Consider the following 22,271-nt stretch of genomic DNA (forward strand, 5'->3'; position numbering starts at 1 on the left):
AAACATTTTTTTTTAAAAGTTTAGTTTAAAAAAAAAAGTTTAAAAAAAGTTTAAAAAGGGGAAGCACACATACATTTACGTCCTCATTGAGAAATTCTGAATCAGGCCTTGTGCCACGCCCACAACCGCTGCTGGCGTGACATTGGCCAGTGAAAGTGCAGAGCATATCAAGATGGTCAGAGGAGGAAACATCAGACATTCAGCCACACCTTTGAACCTACCTCCTCTAGCCTACTAATCACCAGTACTTTTAATGAGCCATTTTTATGTATTTTTTTCTTTTCTTTGAGTAAAATGTCAGCTGATCATTGGATTGGATACAGCTTCTCCTGTTGAACATTTTGCAGATAAAAATAATAAATAATATATGAATCAAAAAATAATAGATAGATTAATAAAGAATGACAATAATAATCAGCTGCAGCCTATTTGACCTGAATACAGGAAACAGTAGTTCCCAATCAGGGGATAGGGACCCAATCACAGATAAATCTGAGGGGTGTTGAGATGATTAATGGAGCAGAATAGAAGAAAAATAATCATCTACTACTCAAATTTAGATTCTTTATTTCTGACATTTCCTTAATCTTTACTTTTTCAATGAAATACAGCATAAATTTACTTGTTCAGGCCTGAGTGTGTTGACAATGATTTTATTTAAGAGCAACCTCCAAGAAGCAAGACAAGCCCTGCACCTTCCCCTCAGCTAGTTTACTGTCTGTCTGCAGGTCTCTCTGTTTGTCTGTCAGTCCATCTGTCTCTCAACATTCAGCTTAAATGATATGAACACACAGTTTAGGATCTTTCAAATAAAGCCGACTCCACTATCTGTCATATCATCTCGGTGGCTTCACAGGCCACCTGGTGACCAAAATCCCAACTATTCCAGCTATGAAGCAAATCACGCTGAGATGAGAGAAGAAACTGTACTGATAACACAAAAGGCCGCATTTAAGAGGGCATTATGTCCTGCTGAAGTGAAGGAGACGGGGAAAATGAAGGGTGAGTGACATGCTCAATGTCAAATGTGCACTTTTCCAGGTCATGGTTGCCAAATACTTTTCAAGCTGCATACCTGTCATCAGGGAGACAGGAGGAGGGGAGGGAGGGGGAGTGCTGAGAGGATTCGAACCGGAGGACGACAGATTCCAACAAGCTGGGTGCATGCATGTGAGACGGTTTTTGCATGTGGTACACGCCCACGCCCCCCCCCACACACTGAGATCAGAGTAAGACACCAATGTGGGTGATGTCACCACACAGAGGTATGCTGGGACAGAATTCCACAGTGGCACTTCAAATGCAACACCACGACGAGACAAAAAGGCCGTCCCCGGGCCGATGACCGAGAACAGTGACCTACAGGTGCATTTTTCTCATAGGGGTAATTATTTTCAGAGGTCAAGCATCAATCACTGCACAACACACAAACAGGACCGTACAGGCTTTCTGAAAACATAAAACTTCAATAAAGTTCATTTAGAGTTCACGGTCAAGTTCGCTCTCAGTTCAGACTCGCCTCCAGAGTCAGAAGAGACATTTTTTTCCAGTTGAAAAAGTTTGAACCAAATATCACCAAAAATACATGTGCAACTGTGCGCATTAAACTTTATTTTCAATCAATGTAAAGCTGGTTTTAATTTATCAACAACCCACATAAACACACTTAAGATATTGATACACAAAACCTCCAAGACCACACAGATTTCCCAAGCAGGGGCTTCCTCAAAGCGGAGACCCTGACCTCTTTACAGGGGCTAACAAGGCTGTTCTATGGCCACTACATCTGTGCTGTCTCACTGCTCACCCCAGTGCGTGCATGTGTGTGCGAAGTGCATGTAAGTGTATTTCATAGAGGGCACCGTGGCCTAAGTAATCCCTGTGAGCAGCCTGGGAATGAGGAAGGTGGATGAACCTTTGGCTTCCATGGTCACACCATATACACAGAAGTCACAAGACTACAGACGCACACTGAAACACCTTTGCAGTGGTGGAAAGTAAGTAACTGCCACAGCTACAGTTACATGCATATCATTTTAAATGATTAAAATATGTATGTATATACAGTATATGTATGTATAATACATTAAAATATGATGCTTTGTATCATATGAAACTAAAGTAGTTAAAATTTGTTCCACATTGATTAAAACCAACAGTAAAATTCTGCTTAATAATAATCTGATATTATATTAAATATAATAATATAATGTGCTGAAAGTAGGTGGACCTTTAACATTTGGCATTTCAAGGTATTATTTTATGAAATGTAAAATACACTTATTTACTTTCTAGCCAAGATTTAAATGAGGAGAGTGATATCACTCTTACATCTGTCTATCAAATATTAAGCTCCTATACAGCCAGCAGCCAGTTAGCTTAGCGTAGCATAAAAACTGGAAACATACACTGGTAACATAATCCACCAAGCAGAGATCACTGAAGTACTGAGACACGTCTTGTCAACACTCTCCCATCTTTATGCTACGCTAAGCTAACTGACAGCTGGCTGTAGCTTCACATTTAGCATTTGACAGGTATGAGAGTGGTGTTGATCTTCTCATGTAAATCTAAAGAATTTGCATCTTGCCCAAAATGACAAACTATTTTCTAAGCTTATGATTTCAGTCCTGGTTGATTTTGGTCGCTAACAATGTAACACTGACAAATGTGAACACATTAAATTGATTTGCTGAATAAATTCCAGTTTTAAATGATATAAAATGTACAAGTTTTACTTTTACTGGAGCATTTTTCCAGTGCAGTATTGCTAATTTTACTTACGGATCTGAATACCTCTTCCACCTCTGCACCTTTGCTGTAACAGGTAAACATAGGACAGGTCAATATGGACACTGAGGCATTCATATTTACAGGAAGCTGCACGCAACAGACACACACACACCTACTTTGTGAGCATGCATGATTACATGCTCATCAATCAGCTTCTGTGGGTGTATGCATAGTAATCCTAATAGCACATCATTTGTAATGGGGTTTCCAGTGTTTAGTCATGGCAGTGCAACGTTTACTCAAAGCACATGTGGCCATGGGGGGAAGCAGATGTGAGAACCCCAGGAAGCATCATTAGCCTTGCAAACATTCGCCACAGCCAGCCGTGGAGATCCTGTCAGACACCAGCGCTGCAGCTCCTCAGTCAATCATGGTTCCACTGCATTTAGCTGTCCAGCCTTTCTTTTCCCCTCACACATAACCTTTCTCACACTCGTACGCAACCTCCTCTTCCCCTCTCCAAAAAAAAAGTGAGGTCAGTGAGAAAGATAACTGGTGTTGTGTTTGTTTTTCATGCTTGTCAACCAGTCAGTGAATCTGGAATTACTGTATCTCCATTTTCTCCAACAAGCTGCAGTTGAATATTTATGTTTTACTTTCCAACCTCATGCTGGTGGCTTTGTTCTACATTACTCCTGCTTGGCCTCTTGCTCTACATGCATGCTTCATACAACTCTTCCCTTCTCACTCCATCAATATTGCTCTTTTTTCTCTCCCATTTTTACTGACATCCTTGTGTCTGTGTGTGTCCTTTTTCTCCTCTTCCTCTCACCTAAATCCACATCACTATCACCCCATAAATATCCCACTCTTCTTCTCTGTCCTATCTTTTCTATCTACTTGCTTCCATCTTTGCCGAGCCTCCAAGTCTGTGATGCTTTTGTTGTATTTTACTGCATTTTATTTAACCCTTGCCATTGACAGAGATGTTCTTCTTTTTCACCTGCTACATATGACGAAGGTCTTGGCTCTGACCTGTAAGTCCCACATCAATTCCTCTAATACTTATGACATAATTTTTCCTCTAGTCCTCTAACTTGACTCCACTGCTAAAGGGCTAAAGTGTAATTATCATCTTGCACATTTCTCAGATGTTTTTATCCTGTCCTGTTGTTCTTTTTCTCTATTTTTCTTGACCTTTTTGCCTCTACTATCCTCCCCTCTTCCTTCCTTTTTTCTTCCCTCCTTCCCTCTGTAGCGTCAAATCTGGATTCTTCCTCTCTCCTGACAATCCTCCCAAGTACTGTTTCAAAACACAGACAAACACACACACCTCCTACCTGCCCTCCCCTCTAATTAGGTGTCACGAGAGGGTCCCGAGCACTGCTTCTCCCCTCGCGTTAACACCACTCCCCGGCACTCCTGCTGCAATCCCACCCTGAGACGGATCTGAGGTCAAGGCCGGGTCAGAACAGAACAGACAGAACTAGACATATGTGCTCAAGCCAAGGCAGAGTCACTCGACTGCAAGGTTCTGTGGCTTTTCAGATCGGCTGTGTGTGTGAAAAATGTGGAGGCCAGATGATGCACAGAGGGCCCCGGCTGCTGCAAATGAAGTTTGAGCTGGCGTCCAGGAACACACAACAGGATAAAACAACAACGCTCAATCACAGTGATGGAGGGGACGTGGGCCCGCTGCAGATGGAGCCCAAGATGTTTCATCAGAGGAACAGGATGCCAGAGGCTCAGCTTTCAAGCTCGGCAATGACAAATAAACCTCATGATGAAGGAACAAATACATTCACAATGGGCTCCAGAGGAAGCGGAGAGGGGACAGAGGGCAGCCACCTGCAAAATCACAATAGAGCTGAGTATCTGTGATGGGCGTGGGAGCCACAGAGGCCGCCACTGCTGAACTGGACACAAAAGGTCCGTCTGCTGTAATGTTGCCATCTGCTGGCAGTTCTTTATCAATGCGTGACAGCAGTCTGATATGAAATCAGAGTTTTGTATTGCATGTGGCACAATGAGACATATTCCATTTCCTGAGAGCCACATAAAACCACAAAAAACTTGTTTTTTGATACTGAAGCCTGAACAACATGCCCTCTTGCATACACTCTGGCACACGCAATGCAACATGATTCCAGCGAGTTATGCCATTTACTGGCACAGGCCGATTTGGGCAGTCAGTCACAGCATGTTATTAGAACTCAGCATCAAGTGATTGAAAGACAAACAACACTATCAAGTTCCACAAGATTTTGGAGAGGAAAAACAGCAAAGGTCATATACTCTGTTTACATCTTTTCAATTTTCACAAGGCCTGGTTTATTCATCATTTTCTGCTGTTAAGAAGTTTGGAGCACAGAAATACATTGATTTACTTCTTTGATGGCAGAGGAGTAGATTGATACTGCTCTTATATCTATACATGACATGTGAAGCAGCAGCTTGGCACATATCACAACTTTTTACCCTTCAATGTTTGTACAGATTCACAAATGAGATATGACTTGCAAATAAGATCTCCCTTCATCTAAAAATAAGGATCTGAAACTTAAGACAAAAGCACTCTTAGAAGTTTCATTTATCTGCCTCTTCAACAAGTGTACATCATCACTCGGATAATGAAAAAAGGGGGAAACAGTCTTGCAAATTACAAAACCAGAGACAAGCTCATCCACCAGAAAAAGCAGCCAGGTCTAATTTTATACTTTCTCCATTTGCAAAATCTCTGATTAGGTTTTTTTTTTTTATTCTACAATGGCTTCTTTGAACTAAAGGAACTGGCAGTACCAGAATTTGTAATGAGGCAAAAGAAAAAATACAAATTGGAGATGAGTGCTAGACCTAAGCCTCGCTATTGGTTCATTGCAAATTACTGTAGAAACTGAACTTCTTTGGGACTCAACACTCAATAGAAGCTGCCATCTCTTGTTCTGTTCTGCAGGACTTTTCCTTCATTGGCCCACTGAGAATGGTGTGAAGCTACTTCCTTTTGGGCCGGCTTTATAGGGATGAATGCCTGCTTTCTTGGTTTCCAGGATTGGAAGATCTGTATCCCGACACACCTGAATAGGACACACCGGAAAAATTGCTTCTGTGCCAGGAACATTAAGAGCAAGAAAGTGAAATTTTTCTTGGGTACCCTGGCAAATTTGTGTAAACATGAGTACCAGCGAATTTTGGCCTTGGACTATGAGTAACGTTGCACACACACACACACACACACACACACACACACACACACACACACACACACACACACACACACACACACACACACACACACACACACACACACACACACTTCCGCACTTCCACACTAAGCAACCCTCAGTCTCACTCCACAGATTAAGCCCAGATGGGAACAATGAGATGAGTATGAAGGCTTTTGCTGCGTAACTGAAAACACTCGGTCTTGTTAACGCACTCCAAAAACTTGCTCCATCCATCCATCACTGGCCAGATGTTCTCTGAAGCCTTATCCTCTGCTCCTGAAGTGGGACCAATCCCTCTCAGAATTAATTCACTTCCCATTCCACTTGCATCCACAACAAAGGCACTCCTGAAAGCTAATTGGATAGTTTGTGGTCTTTATGATCAAGCGATCAAGCAGAGGAGCGTGTTTCAGAGAACAAGAGATGTTGTTGTTGACGGTCGCTCACTTGGGACCATTTGCACGCCGTGACCCCACTTAATCCTGCCATTAGACCCCCATGCTTCCCCATCCTGAGGACTTCAATACACTCTGCTGGCTGCATTTAGACTCTGAGAGGGACCATTTCCTTGAATAAACATCAAAATCTGTTGGTTTTTTTGGCTAATTTTCTTTTGAATTCCAGCTGAGTAATTAGAAGAAAGGCCTGTAGTGAAGTGAGAGTGGCAGCCAAACACTGTGAGGAAGTCTGGCAGCTGACTTGTATCCATCAAATGTTGAAAACCGTAAAACATGTCATTTTCCACTAACTCCCAAAAGAAGCATAATCATCAGCTTCAATAGAGATATCATTGTCAAAGTTTGTTTGCCGGCTATGATTTATTTGCAGGTATTGCGAAACTCTAATTTATTCACTTGAAACCTTGTTGGGGAAAAAGGTTTTTTTTGGTGAAACTTTAAGTGTCTGTCAGTAGGTGCCAATAATGACCTTATTAAGCAGATTGAGTCAACAAACTACATTAGATACAGTTTTCGGTTTCGCTCTGTTTATTTGCAGTGGGAAGCTAATGTGCAAAAAAGAGGCGATTTTTTTAGAAAAGTGGATAAAACACAATTGCAAATGGTCTGCGTTTCCACCGAGTGATGTTATGCGATTAAAGCTGGGTTTTCGCCTGTCACGATATCGTTCCTGAATGGCAGGCGCCATGATTCGAATGCAAAAAAAAGTGTTTCCATTTCAATTTTGCTTTGTCAAATAGTCTGAAAAACCACCTCATGCAGGCCTGTACATTTTTTTCCAACATTTAAAAGTTGTTTTTTTTTTTTTCAAAATTCACCTGTTTCCATTACTTGTTTTAAAGTTCACAATTTCAAATTGAGCACTAATCAGGTTAATGGAAACACACCTACTGATATTTCTCTTCCTGCTTTGGCTTGTTAATAAATACATTTTAATGTGAAAGCGGCGGCAAGCCTTTACTGTAATACTAGCTAACGTTAGCCAATATTAGCTCAGCTAGCTAACATTTCCAAAAGATTTTCTGCCCTTATTGCAGTCAGGCTGTTTGAAACTTTGATGGGCCAGAATACATTTTATTACACGGTTAACAACGCTTCATAAAAAGGAGAAGGAAACAAGGACTGACATACATTTTAGTAACAATGAACTTTTAACAACTGGCGCAGAGGCACTACGTTGTTTGTTCACGTTAGTTTATTCATCTTAATTAGTTGCACACAGAGAGATTTACAGATTTTATATTCTGGAAAAAAGAGAGTACTGGTATCACATTTATTGAAATAACTTGATAAAGGAGAATGGCTCAGGAAACAAGAAGTAACTTCACATCTTTTTAACAATGGACGTTTAGGAACTGGAGCAGCTACAATGTTTGTAGCTAATAATTGATAATAAGTTGGACTCAAACATACAGATTTTACATTTTGGAAAAAACAACTGGCAAATACAAAATTAAGATTTAAACAGTTTAGAAATATGCAACTTCTACAAAAAAGCACAGAAGGGCAAAAACAGTGAGAGGGACATAAAAGGAAGTACCAAAAGAAGAGAACAACGAGGATTTGCTTTGCTCCATAGCCCCAGCAGCTGCCAAATCATTATTAAAAACCACCAACCTTGGTGCTCAGAGAGATGCTTGGGTGTCTTTTAAGGGCACAGCCTCCCGCGCACACAGCCACCTTCAAATCCCCATCCAGCAAAAAGGAAAAAATGTTTCTGGAAGGTTCCACTTTGCTGCACAAATCAAGGGAATGGAGCGAGAGCAGCAAGACCCTCCAAGAATCACTTGAGGTATGTCATTATGTCACCCACAAAGGAAGGTCTATTCCGTTTAGGGTTGGAGCCACGGGCCATTTGGCCCACACACACATATCACACAACTTCAGCCATACACACAAATATAGAGTCTCATTCTTTTGTCAAATAGTAATGCAGAGACTTTGACCTAAGAGCGAGGATGAAAAGAAAAGGCCAGTGCATAGCAGAGACCCCGGGAGGCAGCACTTGTTGATCCCTGGTCTCTGAAGCAAAGCAGTGGGTCACTCTGGTGTGTGTGAACAGATAAATGTCCAGTGCTGACTCATGCTGCACAGTCACTCCTTGCACAGATGGGAAATCTTGTCATGTGCTGGCAATCACTTGACCACTTGAGCAAAAACCCAACTGAGTCATTATTCAGTCTCGCTATGCGACAGAGACGCAAAATAATCCAGCCATCGCCACTTGTAACGCAGAAGTCAGCTTGAGGGCGTATCACTTCAAAACACTCTGGACACTGAACTGGGCAGCTCATTTTGTTGAATCCGATCATTTATAATGCACTTTCATCGCAGACAATTTTCTGTTCATGTAAGAGTTAACACACACCCTTCTGAGTACTACTAACATGATGAAAACATCTGAAATATACAAGTGACTCACTTCACGTATGTCATTTTATCTAATTTAGTGCTCAATATTATGTAATGGGGATAATTTTGTCCAAAATTGAAGGGCTAGTCTACACTAACTCAATCAAACATCCTTCTTCAGACCTTCAGCAGTCCTACACCGATGCTCGCTCTCATACAAAAACAATTTATGTGCCATTTCATGATTTTCTACCCAATATTTAAACTGTAATATAACCTCGCCAGCACTGGACAGTGGCCTGGAAATATTGCAAAGCCTCGAGTGCTTATCTGTCACTGACATTCACTGATTACAGTGTGGACGTGCTCAGCTGGACTATATGGCAGCCAGGGTGTCTAAAGCCCAAATCACCTTGAAGTGCTATTAGCACCTGTCGTGGTCATTTACACATGCTGACAGTGGCATCCCGCCCCTCTGTTTGAGCCCTGAAGTCTGTCTCCAGGCCAAACAACTGCTTTGTGTTCCACTTAAAGCTCTTGCTCAGCTCTCGGTGTGCCGTTATGCAGCATGTGTCAGCTTTTACACAACTTGGCCTGCATGACTGATGCGTGTGCATGACAGGCCTGTGGGAGATAACATGAGGAAACCACTCAAGTGGTGATTGGTGCAAGCTGAGCGTACTGATTTAAGAAGTTTGTTCAATGCAGGACTGATAAGCTGTGACCTTTTGAAGGATGACCCATTCTCCATCTCTAAAATTTCAGGTCTGTGAGTGCAAGGCAAAGTCACGTCTGCCTCTCGACTTTACAGCGCTGTTGTGTAATTGCTGCTTGACATAGTTCAAATACACATTATCACAGATTATCAAAGCATTTTAATATATTTGAGTTTTTACTGTCTAATACCATCCAGCCGTGGTTTTCTATGACATAACATCACTTCAGACTTGACAACAGCACACTCTTCCTCGTCTCATCCACTGCACCAGCCTTGGACCTGTTCCAGCATCACTGGGGCAGGATGAAGACCACTGAGCATCTACTCCATAACATTAATTTATGCATCATCAATCAAAGCCAACAATAAATCTCTATTTGATGGCTGGCTTCAATGGGTTTCCTGGCAAGCCAAGTTATTTAGGTGCCAGTTATGGTTCCTGTATAAATCTGGAGCATCAGAGCTGTAATAAATTATATGTGAATGTAATTTTTTTTAAATGTGATTTACAACCAAAGCAGCTCAGTCTCTGTTTTGTTACAACAATGTTTTTTTTTTCCTTCAGAAACAGAGGACAGGGCAAATTAAAAGCAACAGGTGTCTCAATAAATTGAGTAAAAGTTAAAAATAACGTTAATTTCAGTGAATTGATAACAGCTTGGTGGTGCGTCAGCTTCGGAAACGCATCTGTCCCCAGCCGAAGCGACGCGCTTCCCCCTCAAATGTTGAATGACTGGCAAAGTTGTATTTAATTAGAAGAAACCGCGGCCGCTTACCTTCACGCAGACAAGCAGGAGCAGCCCGGTCGTGCAGAAACAGCCTCCTGTCATCTCTGAAGCCGATAGGTTCAGTGCGATATCACAGCGTGGGGAGACAGCTCTCTCTGTCCGTGTGTCCCAGTCTGCCCAGTCACTCAGGCAGAAATGGGTCCGCTCTCCTCCCTGCGCTGCGCTCCAGTTTACACAGAGAGAGAGACAGAGAGAGAGAGGGGGGGGGGTGGTAAAAGTCAGCCAAGTACTGCCGGAGACGACATGACACTTCACGGTCGCTTCCAGATATTTTGTTCCCCCAGCAAAACACGTTGCTGCTAAATTTATGTTTGCATACCAGGCGTGCGTCAGGAAAAAGGGGCTCACCCACCTTACATTCTTAAAGAAACACGCTCCCGGCTCCTGACGCGCTGATAGGCTGCAGAGACACGCAGCGTTTTCAGTGATGCTCGGTGGTTTTCTGTCCGTGGGCGACGCTGGACGCACTTTCATCCTAATGACGGGCCGCGCTGGCTGATGTTAGCACAGTTAGCAGAGCATGCACACACAATAACCTGCAGCACTGGCAGGTAAAGTGGGGTTGTTTGTAGTTTACTGAAGTTCTCGTGCAGAAAAGGTCTGTCTTTAATCTCTTCCCACTCAACATGATTGCTCCAGACTTCTGCTGCTGGTTGTGTCTGATTTTGCTACTACTTGTCCCTGCTCAAATTCAGCTCTGTTGTTTTTATTGGATTTTGCATAGAGCAGTTTGATCAGGACACATGTAAACAAGGCATGCACACACTGTTCACCTCAGCAGCCTGATTTGTGTTTGTGGTTTTGACAAAGGCCTTCAAAGGGCTTGAAACATGCATACTCACAAATGGACAGAAATGGATATAAAGACCCAATTGTGTTCTTCCTGCCCCAAGTGCATCATGTGCGTAGGCTGCAGTGAGATCGTGCACCATATGGATGCAGACGACTGTGTGCCGTGCACCGGTTGAGGATTGTACCTACTTTTCGTAGCTTTAGATTTAGTCCCAAGTATGAAATGCATTAGTCTTTCAAGTTAGACAGCCCATGCTGCCAACCATGTGCCATTTAAGGTCAAGAAGAGTTTTATCTGAATCAAGCTCTGACTGCTTATGAACTGAGATCAACTGGATGGAATGAGACATTCATACTCCTGGCCTTTGCTGGCATATGATTGAAATCCACTGTTGTTTCTGATTTACCTTGATGAGACCCATGTCATTCCCTGGCGGCTTCAATAAATATAGCAGTTTCCTCTGTTTTGAAGTGGATCATATTTTTATGTGCGATTTAATGAAGCCCTGCAGTGTATCTTTGGACACGACTGCCTCCCACGCAGTAAACATTGGTTCAAATTAGGGTCATATGTTGGCCTGAGCTGATATTTTTAATTTTTTGAGTCTAGTGAATGAACTGTGATCATAAACTGTAACAGAAAACTTATTTTGTGGTTTTTTGATCCTATCATATGTAAGAATAAACTATATTTTTTACTGAGTTAACATGACCACAGCAACAATTTTCCACCCTCAGTGAGGAAGGAATTTTGTTTTATAATTGATAGATGGGGTCAGCAGCTCCTCTTCCTTTTGATCCCATACCTTTATTAAACTAAGAGACATGACGTTCTTTGAAGCTTAGCCCACAGTGGTAGGGCATTAGGCCTTGCTTGTCGCTTTTGAAGCTGTCCAGGGCCACCATAATAATAATGTTCCTAGAAAATGTCAACTGTCCTCAGCCAAGCTCAAAGGGCTGAGGGAGATGCCCTTTGAGAGGCACACAATAGAACAGGTATGTATGGTATGAGCTACCTGAATTGCTGCCTTACACGCAGGCTTGAATTCAGCTTAATCTCTATTAACACACCAAACACAGGAATGTAAATGTTTATTTCCCCAGCAGTGGAAAAAATCTTTACCTGAACACTGAGATGGATGTTGAATTCATAGCGTTTCCACCTCAGAGTTAAATTATCACCCCTAACAGCTCCTTGACATCATGAAAAGTCCAGTGTGGGAGCCTCTTGCTGAACTTTGACCACCCCCGGCACCCTGAGAGCAACACAGACACCCTACAAAGCCTAGAGCAAGCAGTAGATAATGCTTCGAGACATGAATAGTTTACATTCAGTGTGTCTGGCGGTGCATAGCTAAGCCACGTCCTCATGTTACAAATGTTGTTGCTCTTATTGATGGACATGTTCAGCGGGATCACTCGCTCAAAGCTCCCATCAGCAGAGTTGCAAAATCACTGCCCCGGGCACAAATGTATTTTTAGGGACTCTACGAGCTTAAATAGCATCTGTCAGTTGTTTGCTCAACCGATCTTACAGGGACTGTTCTGTGTGGGAAGACAAATAAGGGGTTGAGGCACCAGCTAATGACAGTCTTTTAGCTGAGATCTTTTGTTTGAATGCAACGACGGGCTGAACGTTGGACGCTCAGTGACGCTTCTAGACCCAGCTACTTCCTTCTGACTCTGCATAAACAGACAGGCATACAAGTATGACTTTACAAGTGCAAAATGGGCCCATAGTATGTACATTACATGTGTTGGTTTTCTAACTAAACATACTCAGAGCAGGTCAGCGCCCCCCTTATGAGTAAGCTTGTTGTTTCCCTTTAGCTGACACCAAACAGGAGCGTTTGATCAGTGATATTTGGCCTGAGAGTCAAAGCGCTGCTTGTCACATGTGTTCAAAGAGAGGGCAGGAATTTGCCAGATACCAGCTAGAGAAAATGCCCTTCAAGGGACACCAGCCAGCTTGTTTTTGTATTAAAGAGGCAGCTTCTGCAACAGATTTAGCTCCCAAAGCAAACATCTCCAGGGCTGACACTTGATTAAAGAGATACTTTGCCATTTTGGGAAATGCTTTTATTCGCCTTCTCGCCAAGACTTAGATGAGAAAAGTGATACCGCTCTCATGTCTGGCTGTTAAATATGAAGCTACTGCCAGGTGACAGTTAGCTTAACTAACCATAAAGACCAGAAACAGAGGAAAACAGTTAGCTTCACTGGAGTAACCAAAAACCCAGCGGCCCGACAGCATCTCTAAATCTCACTAAATAATTGCTTAATGTCATTTCATGTAGCCTCCACAGTGAAAAGACACCAGGAAGTGACTGTGCCTGGTCCAGATATAATCCTGCACATAATTCCCTTTAAAACCACCATTTGTCATTGTTTCACCTCAACATTTAACACAACATGTGAGCCTAAGAGGTGCTGTTATGTGGGGTTTTTTTTTTTTTAACCTTTGGACAGAGAAAGGTTAGCTGGGTCCCCCTGTTTCCACTCTCTGTGCCAAGCTAAGCTAACGGGCAATTTGCACATATCAGAGAGGTGACAATCTTCTCAGCAAATTCTCTGCAAGAAAGTGAATAAGCATATGAAGTGGTCCTTTAACATAAAGCACACAAACTCCCCTGAGTGCTGTTGTGGCACCTTGTTATAGCTTCAACTCCCTCGGCATGCAGTTTACCACCGCATGGTTGCCTTTCTCATCTGTCCCTGATTGCCTTTACTGCTCTGTGGAATTTGGCACACTATCTGTACGTGTGTGTGTGTGTGTGTGTGTTTGTACGTGTGTCTGCTCATGCTTGAGACTCCAGAGGAAACGAAAGCTCTTGCCATTGCTGGGCCACAGTGTCCCGGGAATGCCAGGCTTGCTAAGGGTACAGTAACCTGTCTGTCTGTCAGCGCAGATCTGTTTCAGCTGCAGGCTTTGCGTTCCATCAGGCATGTCATATCCACTGCATGCTGTTTGAGGGCATGATGCCACAAACCACCAGTCAAATATGTAGACAGTGGGCACAACACTCTTCACACTGTTGCCAGTGATTGGTCAGCTTGTCTGACAACCCGTGGGTATCATTTTTTCTCTCTTTCTTCGGGGAAATATCTAATTACATACAAATCCCGGCTTACAGCTAAAACCAAATATGACGGTGGTTGAATATTCATTAATTTGCCTAAACTTTGGCATCAAGTTTCATGCAATAAGAGTAAGGCATCATACTACACAAATCTAGGATTTCCGAATTAACTAAAGTTACCCTGAGATACAGTGTCTGTGGATGTTATAGCACAGCAAAAATCAAAGGGAAATAATCAAGCAGTTAGTAAGAAAGAGACAGAGCAGCAGGAGAAAAAAGGACACTGTTTCGTTGTAGATGAGTGTGTCTTTTGTTTCAGTAAATCTCCTGCAGGCTGGTTGTTGGCAGAAGAGTTGAACAGAGAAATTTAGGGCATAGAGAACTAAACATCCCCTGGGATCAGTTTCATCCACGATATCTCGGGAGCACATTCTTCACCTTCTCTTTCACCTTCACCTTCAGTCCTCTTGGTAGATTATTCTGTCTAATAAGTGCAGAGAACAGTACTACAAAATCAGCTTCAGCTTTTTAGTCCATTTTCTTTTTCACTTAAGATAATAAACTTTGATTATTTACCACCCACAGGAATTAAATATGCCTCCATTTTGCTAGGGCCTCTGTATGTCTGCCTACTTTTTATATAGAAATCAATAATAACATCCATTTACAATTTAATACATTTAAATTAGCGATTGAAAGGAAGCAGAGCCAAAGGCTGAACTGGCAGCTGCAGATATGCTAAGCTATTGTTAGTTAGCTTTGGCAGGATTTTGGCTTTGTTTTGTTTTTTCTATCACGTCTGCATTTAGTCACTGACTCATTTAGTTAATGGAATTACAAAGTGAATTACCAAGATGTCAGTTCGTCAGAGTGAATATTTTTCAATTGCGGGCACCAGCGAGGGGAAAATCAGTGAGTGAATTTAGTTTTAACTTTAGCTACAGTAAGGCTAACCATGGCTAACTCACCTCTTAGCTTTACCTCACAGGACTTCTACATTTTTATTACGGAATAGTAATATTTAAAAAAAAAAAAAATACTGTAATGAAACAGATGTCTTAACTCAATTTTGAACAAATATGTAGTTCCTGTGGTTTGTCTTTGTCCCCTCATTTGACTCAGCTTCCTGAAAACGAATCTCATCGGCTCGGCTATTTTTGTTCGACCACTGTAATTAGTCAGGTGCTCCACGAGGCTTTTGGAGCATACTGATAAACATGTGTACTTGATATTGTGTCAGTACATCACAATTCGTATGACTCATCCTTTATTTCCTGGATTATGGAAAAAAAACTTAATTGCTGAAAGGAGATGGTAAGAGCTGGCTCACGCTGAGAGTCATGCAACACTTCAACATCGAACCAGACCTCACAGCGAATTCTGCTCCTGCCAGTGTGGTCGTTTCACATTTCAGCATCTTGTACTGCACTGGCTACCCGGAGAGACCACCTGGGCAGAGTTCTGGCGCGGGGCATGTCTTCTGTTGACAATGTCATATGTGTGTAAGAGACAGAGAAAGAGAGGGAAATGACAGACAGCTTGGCCCGGCTGTCAGCTGCCACTCGGTTCCCGTTACGGCCTCGCTCATGTCCAGGCCCCGTTCCCTTCGTTTCTCCAAACTTCAGCACGCCTCAGGTACTGTTTTGGAGGCCAGCTGAATGTCCGTCTGACAGAGAGGCTGCAAACGAAAAGCCCGGAGAGAAAGCAGAAATGAAGCAAGGGCCCATTTCCCACGTTGTTCTTGGCTCCTGTCTACCCCCAAAGAGTTAAGCGAACACTTCCAAAACAAAGAGATTGTCTGTGTAGGTGCCCAAATAGCCAGCCCACGCATATATGCACACTTGCACACAGACAGAGACACACTCACACACTGGGACATAAAAAATGTTATTCTAATTCCTTCTAAGTGCCTATTTAAGCAGCTGTTTTCTGTAAACACTGGCTCAGACAGCAGAGCTCGGACATTTAGTTTTAGATCATTCTCAATTATATCATAATTACTAGGACTCGGTCTGGTTGTCAGCAACAGCACCCAGAAAATATAGCTGTGAATTGCTGCCCCTTTGCCAGGACAAACAGCCGGCCTGCTAATCCCAGCACGGCCCTGTGAAAATGGCCTGTGACGGGATATTGTCGAAACATGGCAGGGTCATGTAGGACAGTGTTGCAGCCACATGAGGGAAAGCCTTCTGTGGTCATTGTCTCACCTCCTATCTGACCCATTCAAAGTATGGGCTCGCTGACCAGCTCGGCAATTATATCTGCACCTCACCGGTCAGCGACCAGAACAACGCTTTTCCAACGATGCAATGTGATACTTGGTTTTTTTCCTTGCTGAGAAAATCATTACTGAAAATCATCATCACGGTGGAAGTGGGGTCAGGGTGTGGTCCTGCAGAAGCATGGAGGATCTAATTTTCAAAGCAAGACTGGTCACACACTGACCTTTTCTCACACTTTTAACCCTGTACAGTTGTTGACTCATTTTCTGTCTAGATCCTCTCAGTGGGAGATGTAGACAGTTAACTAGGATGTTGTAGTTAATGAGCCGAAGTCATTATTTGAGGATTACATCTGACAGGTGCACAGAGCCCTGCTTAACAAGACCCTTGTCTATATTGTTGCTACAAATCTGCGGTTAATACCCTGCTAAACAAATATTGTCTGTGTAGATCCCTGATTTATAAAGGCTGAAGTAATGGTTATTTCAAGAGGGCAGCCATCATCTTGTTAAGATGTAATTCATTTCTGCATGCACGACCTCTCCAGCGCCACGGCTGGGGTGAAGCTAGGAAGAATAATAGTGCCAAATTTGGCAGCAGAGCTAGAAAACGTTTTGTAGCTATTTTGGCCCCCAGATGTTGAAATTCTGGTATAAATTCCCTCTGACAAGAACACAGCCAACAGTTAGTTCACCCCCACTTGATCAAAATGACACCCAGGCCTTTCTTGACGATGGCAGCGCTCTTCATTTCATGTCCTTTTCCAGGTTGTTCCCGTAATAGCTACAATAATTACACTGTATCATGTTACTAAGTCATTTGGATGAGCAAATATAATAAAAAAAAACAACATTAAACATTATCCTGACTAAACACAAGCAGTTATAAAAGATAATGGCTGCCTTTCAGCAAACAGCTGCAGCCATGACTGTAGTCAGTGACACGACTAAAATGAAGATTTGCTTAACACTAACAAATATTAACTGAGGAAGATTTAAAAGAATTTGACCTTCACCTTTTTATCTTGGATTGGTCGCCTTTTAAGTTAAACTTGTCTTATCAAATTATTAAATACAAATATAAAGTAAACATTTAGGAAATGACTGTCAGCTGCCTTTTTTGGTATTTTTCAGCCTGGATCTTACTCTAATAATTGCGTCATGCAAACTCTGCAGTCACCACAACAGACTCCTGGGCAGAAACTGCATATCAGGGCAAGAAGTGTGAGCCTCCTAAAGACATTAATGTTATATCTAGTTTAATGTATGTAAAGCTGAAGTTTATTTGGAAGCTTTCTGATGCTGTGATGCTCGGCCTGACAAACACTGCGTTTTCAAAATGTTGACGACAGAGGTGGCAAGTCCAAAGTTAATATGACTCAGAGTCAGGATGGCCACAGTTATGACTATAAGAGGCTTTTTTAATTCCATCATCTGATCAAATATATAATTTTGTGTATAATATAATTTGTATGTCTAAAGTGTATTTGTAGTTTGACTCAGTCATTCATAATCCCAGTGTATTAACTGTTTCCACAGTGCCCTGTTACAGGTTTGGTGGACGGTCCAGCTATCTATCAGTTGTCACCAAGGCTACCCTGTGTGACACCGTTTGAGGGTAGAGTTAACCAAAGCATACCGCTGCACCAAAGACATGTCACTGTCTGTCTCCCCAGCTCTGAAGCCACCTCTCTACCTCCTTCCCTCATGATCTAAAAGAGCATGAAAGGACAGCCACTCTCCCACTCTCTTTCTCTTCCTGTCTGCGCTCTTTCTTCACAGCGCCTCTGACTGTGTGTGATCCGGAGGTGTGACACTTTCCCAGTCGCCCACAGATATCTGTTACCCAGCCAGGAGCTTTGGCTCGCTGCCCACGGCCCTACCTGTCTCAGAGGGCACAATAGCAGGACGCCATGTGAGGAGCTTCTCTCCAGTCCAGCCCAGAATCTATAACCCCTCAGCCACCCGCACGCGGGGAACTGGGAGAGCAGAGCATCCATGACTGATCTCTCTTTTCATCCCAACTGTCTGTCAAACGAGAGAGGAAGAATAGAAAGGGCTTCGATCTTCATCAGCTTTTTCCTCCTCCTCTTTTCTCTGTCCTGTATTAAGGAATATATTTACTCTCTCATCTAATTGTGTTCTAACGGTCTCTCTTCTGTCTCCTGTCATTGCTCACTTGTACTGTATGTGTGTCACTTTGATGCTTCACTCGTATTGTGTGAATAAAAAGAAACTAGATGTGATTGTAGTTATAATCAGAGCCGCTCACTTTTAATTCAATATCTGGGGAAAAATCTTCTGAGATACTCGTGCCCCCATAAAAGTCTCACTGGAGTCATCACTATCGACAGCACTAGGTGTCTCACACAGGCTGTGACGCCACATGTTTCAGTCGAGTAAGAACTTTGTCTACTTTGCTGCCATCTAGTGGCCTAAATATCTAAATACTAAGAAATAAGCTCACAAAATATCAGTAATAAGCCCAGCAGTGATGGATGGTTTAGCCACTGGATAACAGTCTTACTGTCACAACATGTGCATTGTTGTTCAATATACTGTATTTGATTTATATGAATTATTCATTCATACTTTACACATTTGTGAGCACTTAACCAAGTGTTTGAATTTAAATAAAATGACTCCTGCTTATGGTGAAGATACACCTGTTCATGGAGAACAAGGGAAAAGTTACGACACAGACAGCTCAGCTGAACAGACCAATTTTCATTCTCTCTTGTCATATTAATATCTCATATCGCCTCATTCACAGTTACTGGGCGTCTGACTCACTCAGAATGTGTGTTAAAAATTAATCCCAACATTTAGTGCCTCTGTTGTGAAATCATCGTCCTCCCTGAGAGCAGAAATGATGTCAGACTAAAAGGTTAACCGCTGAACTTTTCTCTTGATCTCACAGACAGAGAGATTTCCACATGATTTAGAACAAGTCAAGTTAGGACACTGAACCAGAATGAGCCCGATTGTGTCACTTTGAATTCAAGGTGTATTAACAGAAGGTGGGTAAGAGCACGGCATGGAAACAGTACTCAACTAAACTGTAGCACTTCAAATGAACTGTGCTGTTCAAAAAGTAAATGAAAGAATTTAAAGATTCATTACCTTGTAGTATAAACATCACAAATATTCTTTTTTATATGGTCCAGGTTGTTGGTTGCTTCATTAAAGGGCCTGTTATGGTAAAATTAAATGATCTATCTCATTAACTTGAACATTTAACCACTCCAAACAGCCCATGAAGCATTATTCCAAAGGCAATTATATTATATTGTAACCAGTACGTCCTGTAAATATTTAAAACATGTCTTCACTGAAACTGTGGACGCTCATGATTTTATGCCCCCACACAGAATCATTTTCATGCTCCATAAACTATAAACATTCCCAGGTTTAAAAGATGTTGAATCTGCAGTAATTATTTAAGCCCTTTTATCTTAGAACCAGACGTTATGCCTCTGAAAGCCAAATAGAAATATTACTGATTTCATGATGTCATCCTGATGAGTCATGAATCTTGATCAACTGGTTGCACTTTGATTGCCATCACATCACATATAGAATATCACGTGGACAATAAAACATGATCAGATCAATGTCCAGTACAACGTGGTATCTTTCACTGTATGTGTGTGTGTGTGTGTGTGTGTGTGTGTGTGGTACACTTACATAGGCCCATTGTGTGTTTTCAGTTATACAGTATTTCTTAATTCTTCAGTTCTTCAGTGAATCAAATCAAGCATAAAAAGTCTTGCATGAACTTCCCTCAAACAGAATCAAATGAGAGGTAATCTGAAGTAACATCCACAACTGAACTCCGTGCTGGGATAAATTAAAGATTGATTTTTTCCAATACTGCCATCCAGTACAATGTACAATGTATAAAGTGCTTTATTTCCTGCAGTGATCACCTCAGTCATGCTATAGTACCAGCTATCTCTAATGTGTCCACACTTTCCAATCTTGCATAATTTTATCTTTGACTGATTAAATATTCAAAATGGCTCCATGCATTTCACGCTACCTACCTGGACCCTGCGTGACCCTCTCTGTGACCTTTATCTAGATCATTAGAATTTTTCAGCAAATCCTCCAGCCCAATATCTGTATAATCCAAACCAATTCCATGATGTCAGCAAGAGTGCTACAAGCGCTTCTCATTTTATGCATTATATGAGCAGAACGGGTACACACCGTATTTACAGTGGCAGTATTGTGTACAGCATGAAAATACAACCAGATGAAACAGCCTTATGAATTAATTTTATACATAAACACATTTTGATTCTGTAACTTGGAGCCCACAGATGACAGTTGACTAAGTTATGAAAGAACTTTTCTCTGCCCTATCCCAGAGTTCGGATGCTGTATGGCAAATGTGGCATGTAATTTAGACTGTAATTTAGGGAACTGTATATTTCCATTTTTGGAGGAAAGTTTCCTGCTGAAGTCTTAGCTCATTAAACTGTCCGTAATTTATGAGAGGAGCTGCTGTGATCGGCGTTATCGAGGCTTCCTGCTGCTTTGACCAGTGTTTTATCATTAAGAATGAAATTGAACATAACCACCAGGCATACCGGGATAAATCCTAGAGGAGATCCGCAGCATGAATGTGCATTTGATAAATCTGCAAAAACGATGTGACGCAAACATGGAGTCTTAGAGGAAAGCCTCCAACATCCTGTGGAATCTATGCCACAAAGAAGTGAGGCTGTTTTAAGAGCAAAGGGAGGCCCCACTCACTAATAGAATGATTTTCCTGATAAAGCGCTAGGTTATACAGTGTGGATTTGACCAAAAAGGTGAGACTGAAAAAGACAAGAAATAAAGAAAAATACTTTACTTTTTAATCATAATCTATTACCTATTACATAATGGCTTTGCACAGTATTCTTAGTGTCATTTTAGAATAATACTGACGAAAATCTTAGAAACTGAAATAATGATCAGGTTTGAAACCCCATAAGACCAGGCCAAAATATCCTCCCCTTCATAGCAGTGCAGAGTTTTATCTCCTCATATTGCTGCCGATATAATAAACAGACCAACACATTACAGAGGGAGTCATAGTTCAGTGCCATGGTGCTATAATCTCTATGGATGATGACTGTGATGTTCACTGCCATTTAATGTGTGTATGTGAGTGAAAGAGACAGTGTTTAAGACTTCTCGCTCATTTTTCACAGGATCTACGGAGACACTTTGAGCCCCTGATGCCGACACGCTGACAAAGAGCTTGTTTGAGAATAGAAAAGTTACCCATGCAGTAACATGTGCACGCCAATATGTTGAATACAACATTTGTTCATTTGCTCAAATTCAGTCTGAAAAGTAACTATAACTGTCAACTAAATGTAGCAGAGTAGAAGTATGAGTTAAATACTCAAGAAATGTACAATTAAAAAACACACAAGTACTTCAAAATGACCTCCTCTCATTTGTATTTGCGTGGCAAAGTGAAAAGTGTATTTAAAATGTAATTCTGAGCTCTGAGATTCTCATTTGTCAAACATTTGTCTGGACCGTAAAGCTTACAAAGAGTTTTTTTTTTTTCATCATCATCATCATCATCATCATCATCACCATCATCATCACATTCAAAGCAAGGTTAGGAGTTTGAAGTGTGGCCACTGGTAAAAGTCAAGAGATAAACGATGCTAACTAGCACAGAGGTCACTGGAGGTCGGGAGCGAGGGGAGGAGGCGGATTTACAATCGAACACATAGGCCGAGAAAGCAAAAACTGGAACATCATACAAGTCAGCTGCCTCACTGAAACAGACAAAAACATCACCTGAGTGACAGAAAAACAAGTCAACGTGCAAACATGAGTGAGTCGCCAGGTCTTAGGATCATTTTGTGATCCATGAGAAGACAACAACACAGCA

The 22,271-nt window shown here is 41.9% G+C and overlaps 1 protein-coding gene across 4 annotated transcripts in view; it reads right to left on the bottom strand.

The window, feature by feature from the left end:
- The window catches only part of LOC139621305 (ADAMTS-like protein 1), a 102,465-nt gene extending 91,708 nt beyond the window's left edge, over window positions 1–10,757 (bottom strand). For 2 of the 4 annotated variants that reach the window (XM_071477659.1, XM_071477654.1), the window contains exons 1-2: window positions 10,626–10,757; window positions 10,262–10,431 (exon numbers count right to left, since the gene is read on the bottom strand). In XM_071477659.1, the coding sequence (XP_071333760.1) occupies window positions 10,262–10,315 (54 nt within the window). In that variant the 5' untranslated portion in view covers window positions 10,316–10,431; window positions 10,626–10,757. Of the gene's footprint in view, window positions 1–10,261; window positions 10,594–10,625 lie in introns of those variants that run through there. The other 2 variants (XM_071477656.1, XM_071477655.1) reach the window with 2 other exon arrangements.
- Window positions 10,758–22,271: the final 11,514 nt, after the last annotated feature.

This window comes from Trachinotus anak, unplaced genomic scaffold (assembly GCF_046630095.1).
Source record: "Trachinotus anak isolate AG129_WGS33_773 ecotype Australia unplaced genomic scaffold, CSIRO_AGI_Tana_v1 ptg000005l, whole genome shotgun sequence".
Taxonomy (NCBI): domain Eukaryota; kingdom Metazoa; phylum Chordata; class Actinopteri; order Carangiformes; family Carangidae; genus Trachinotus; species Trachinotus anak.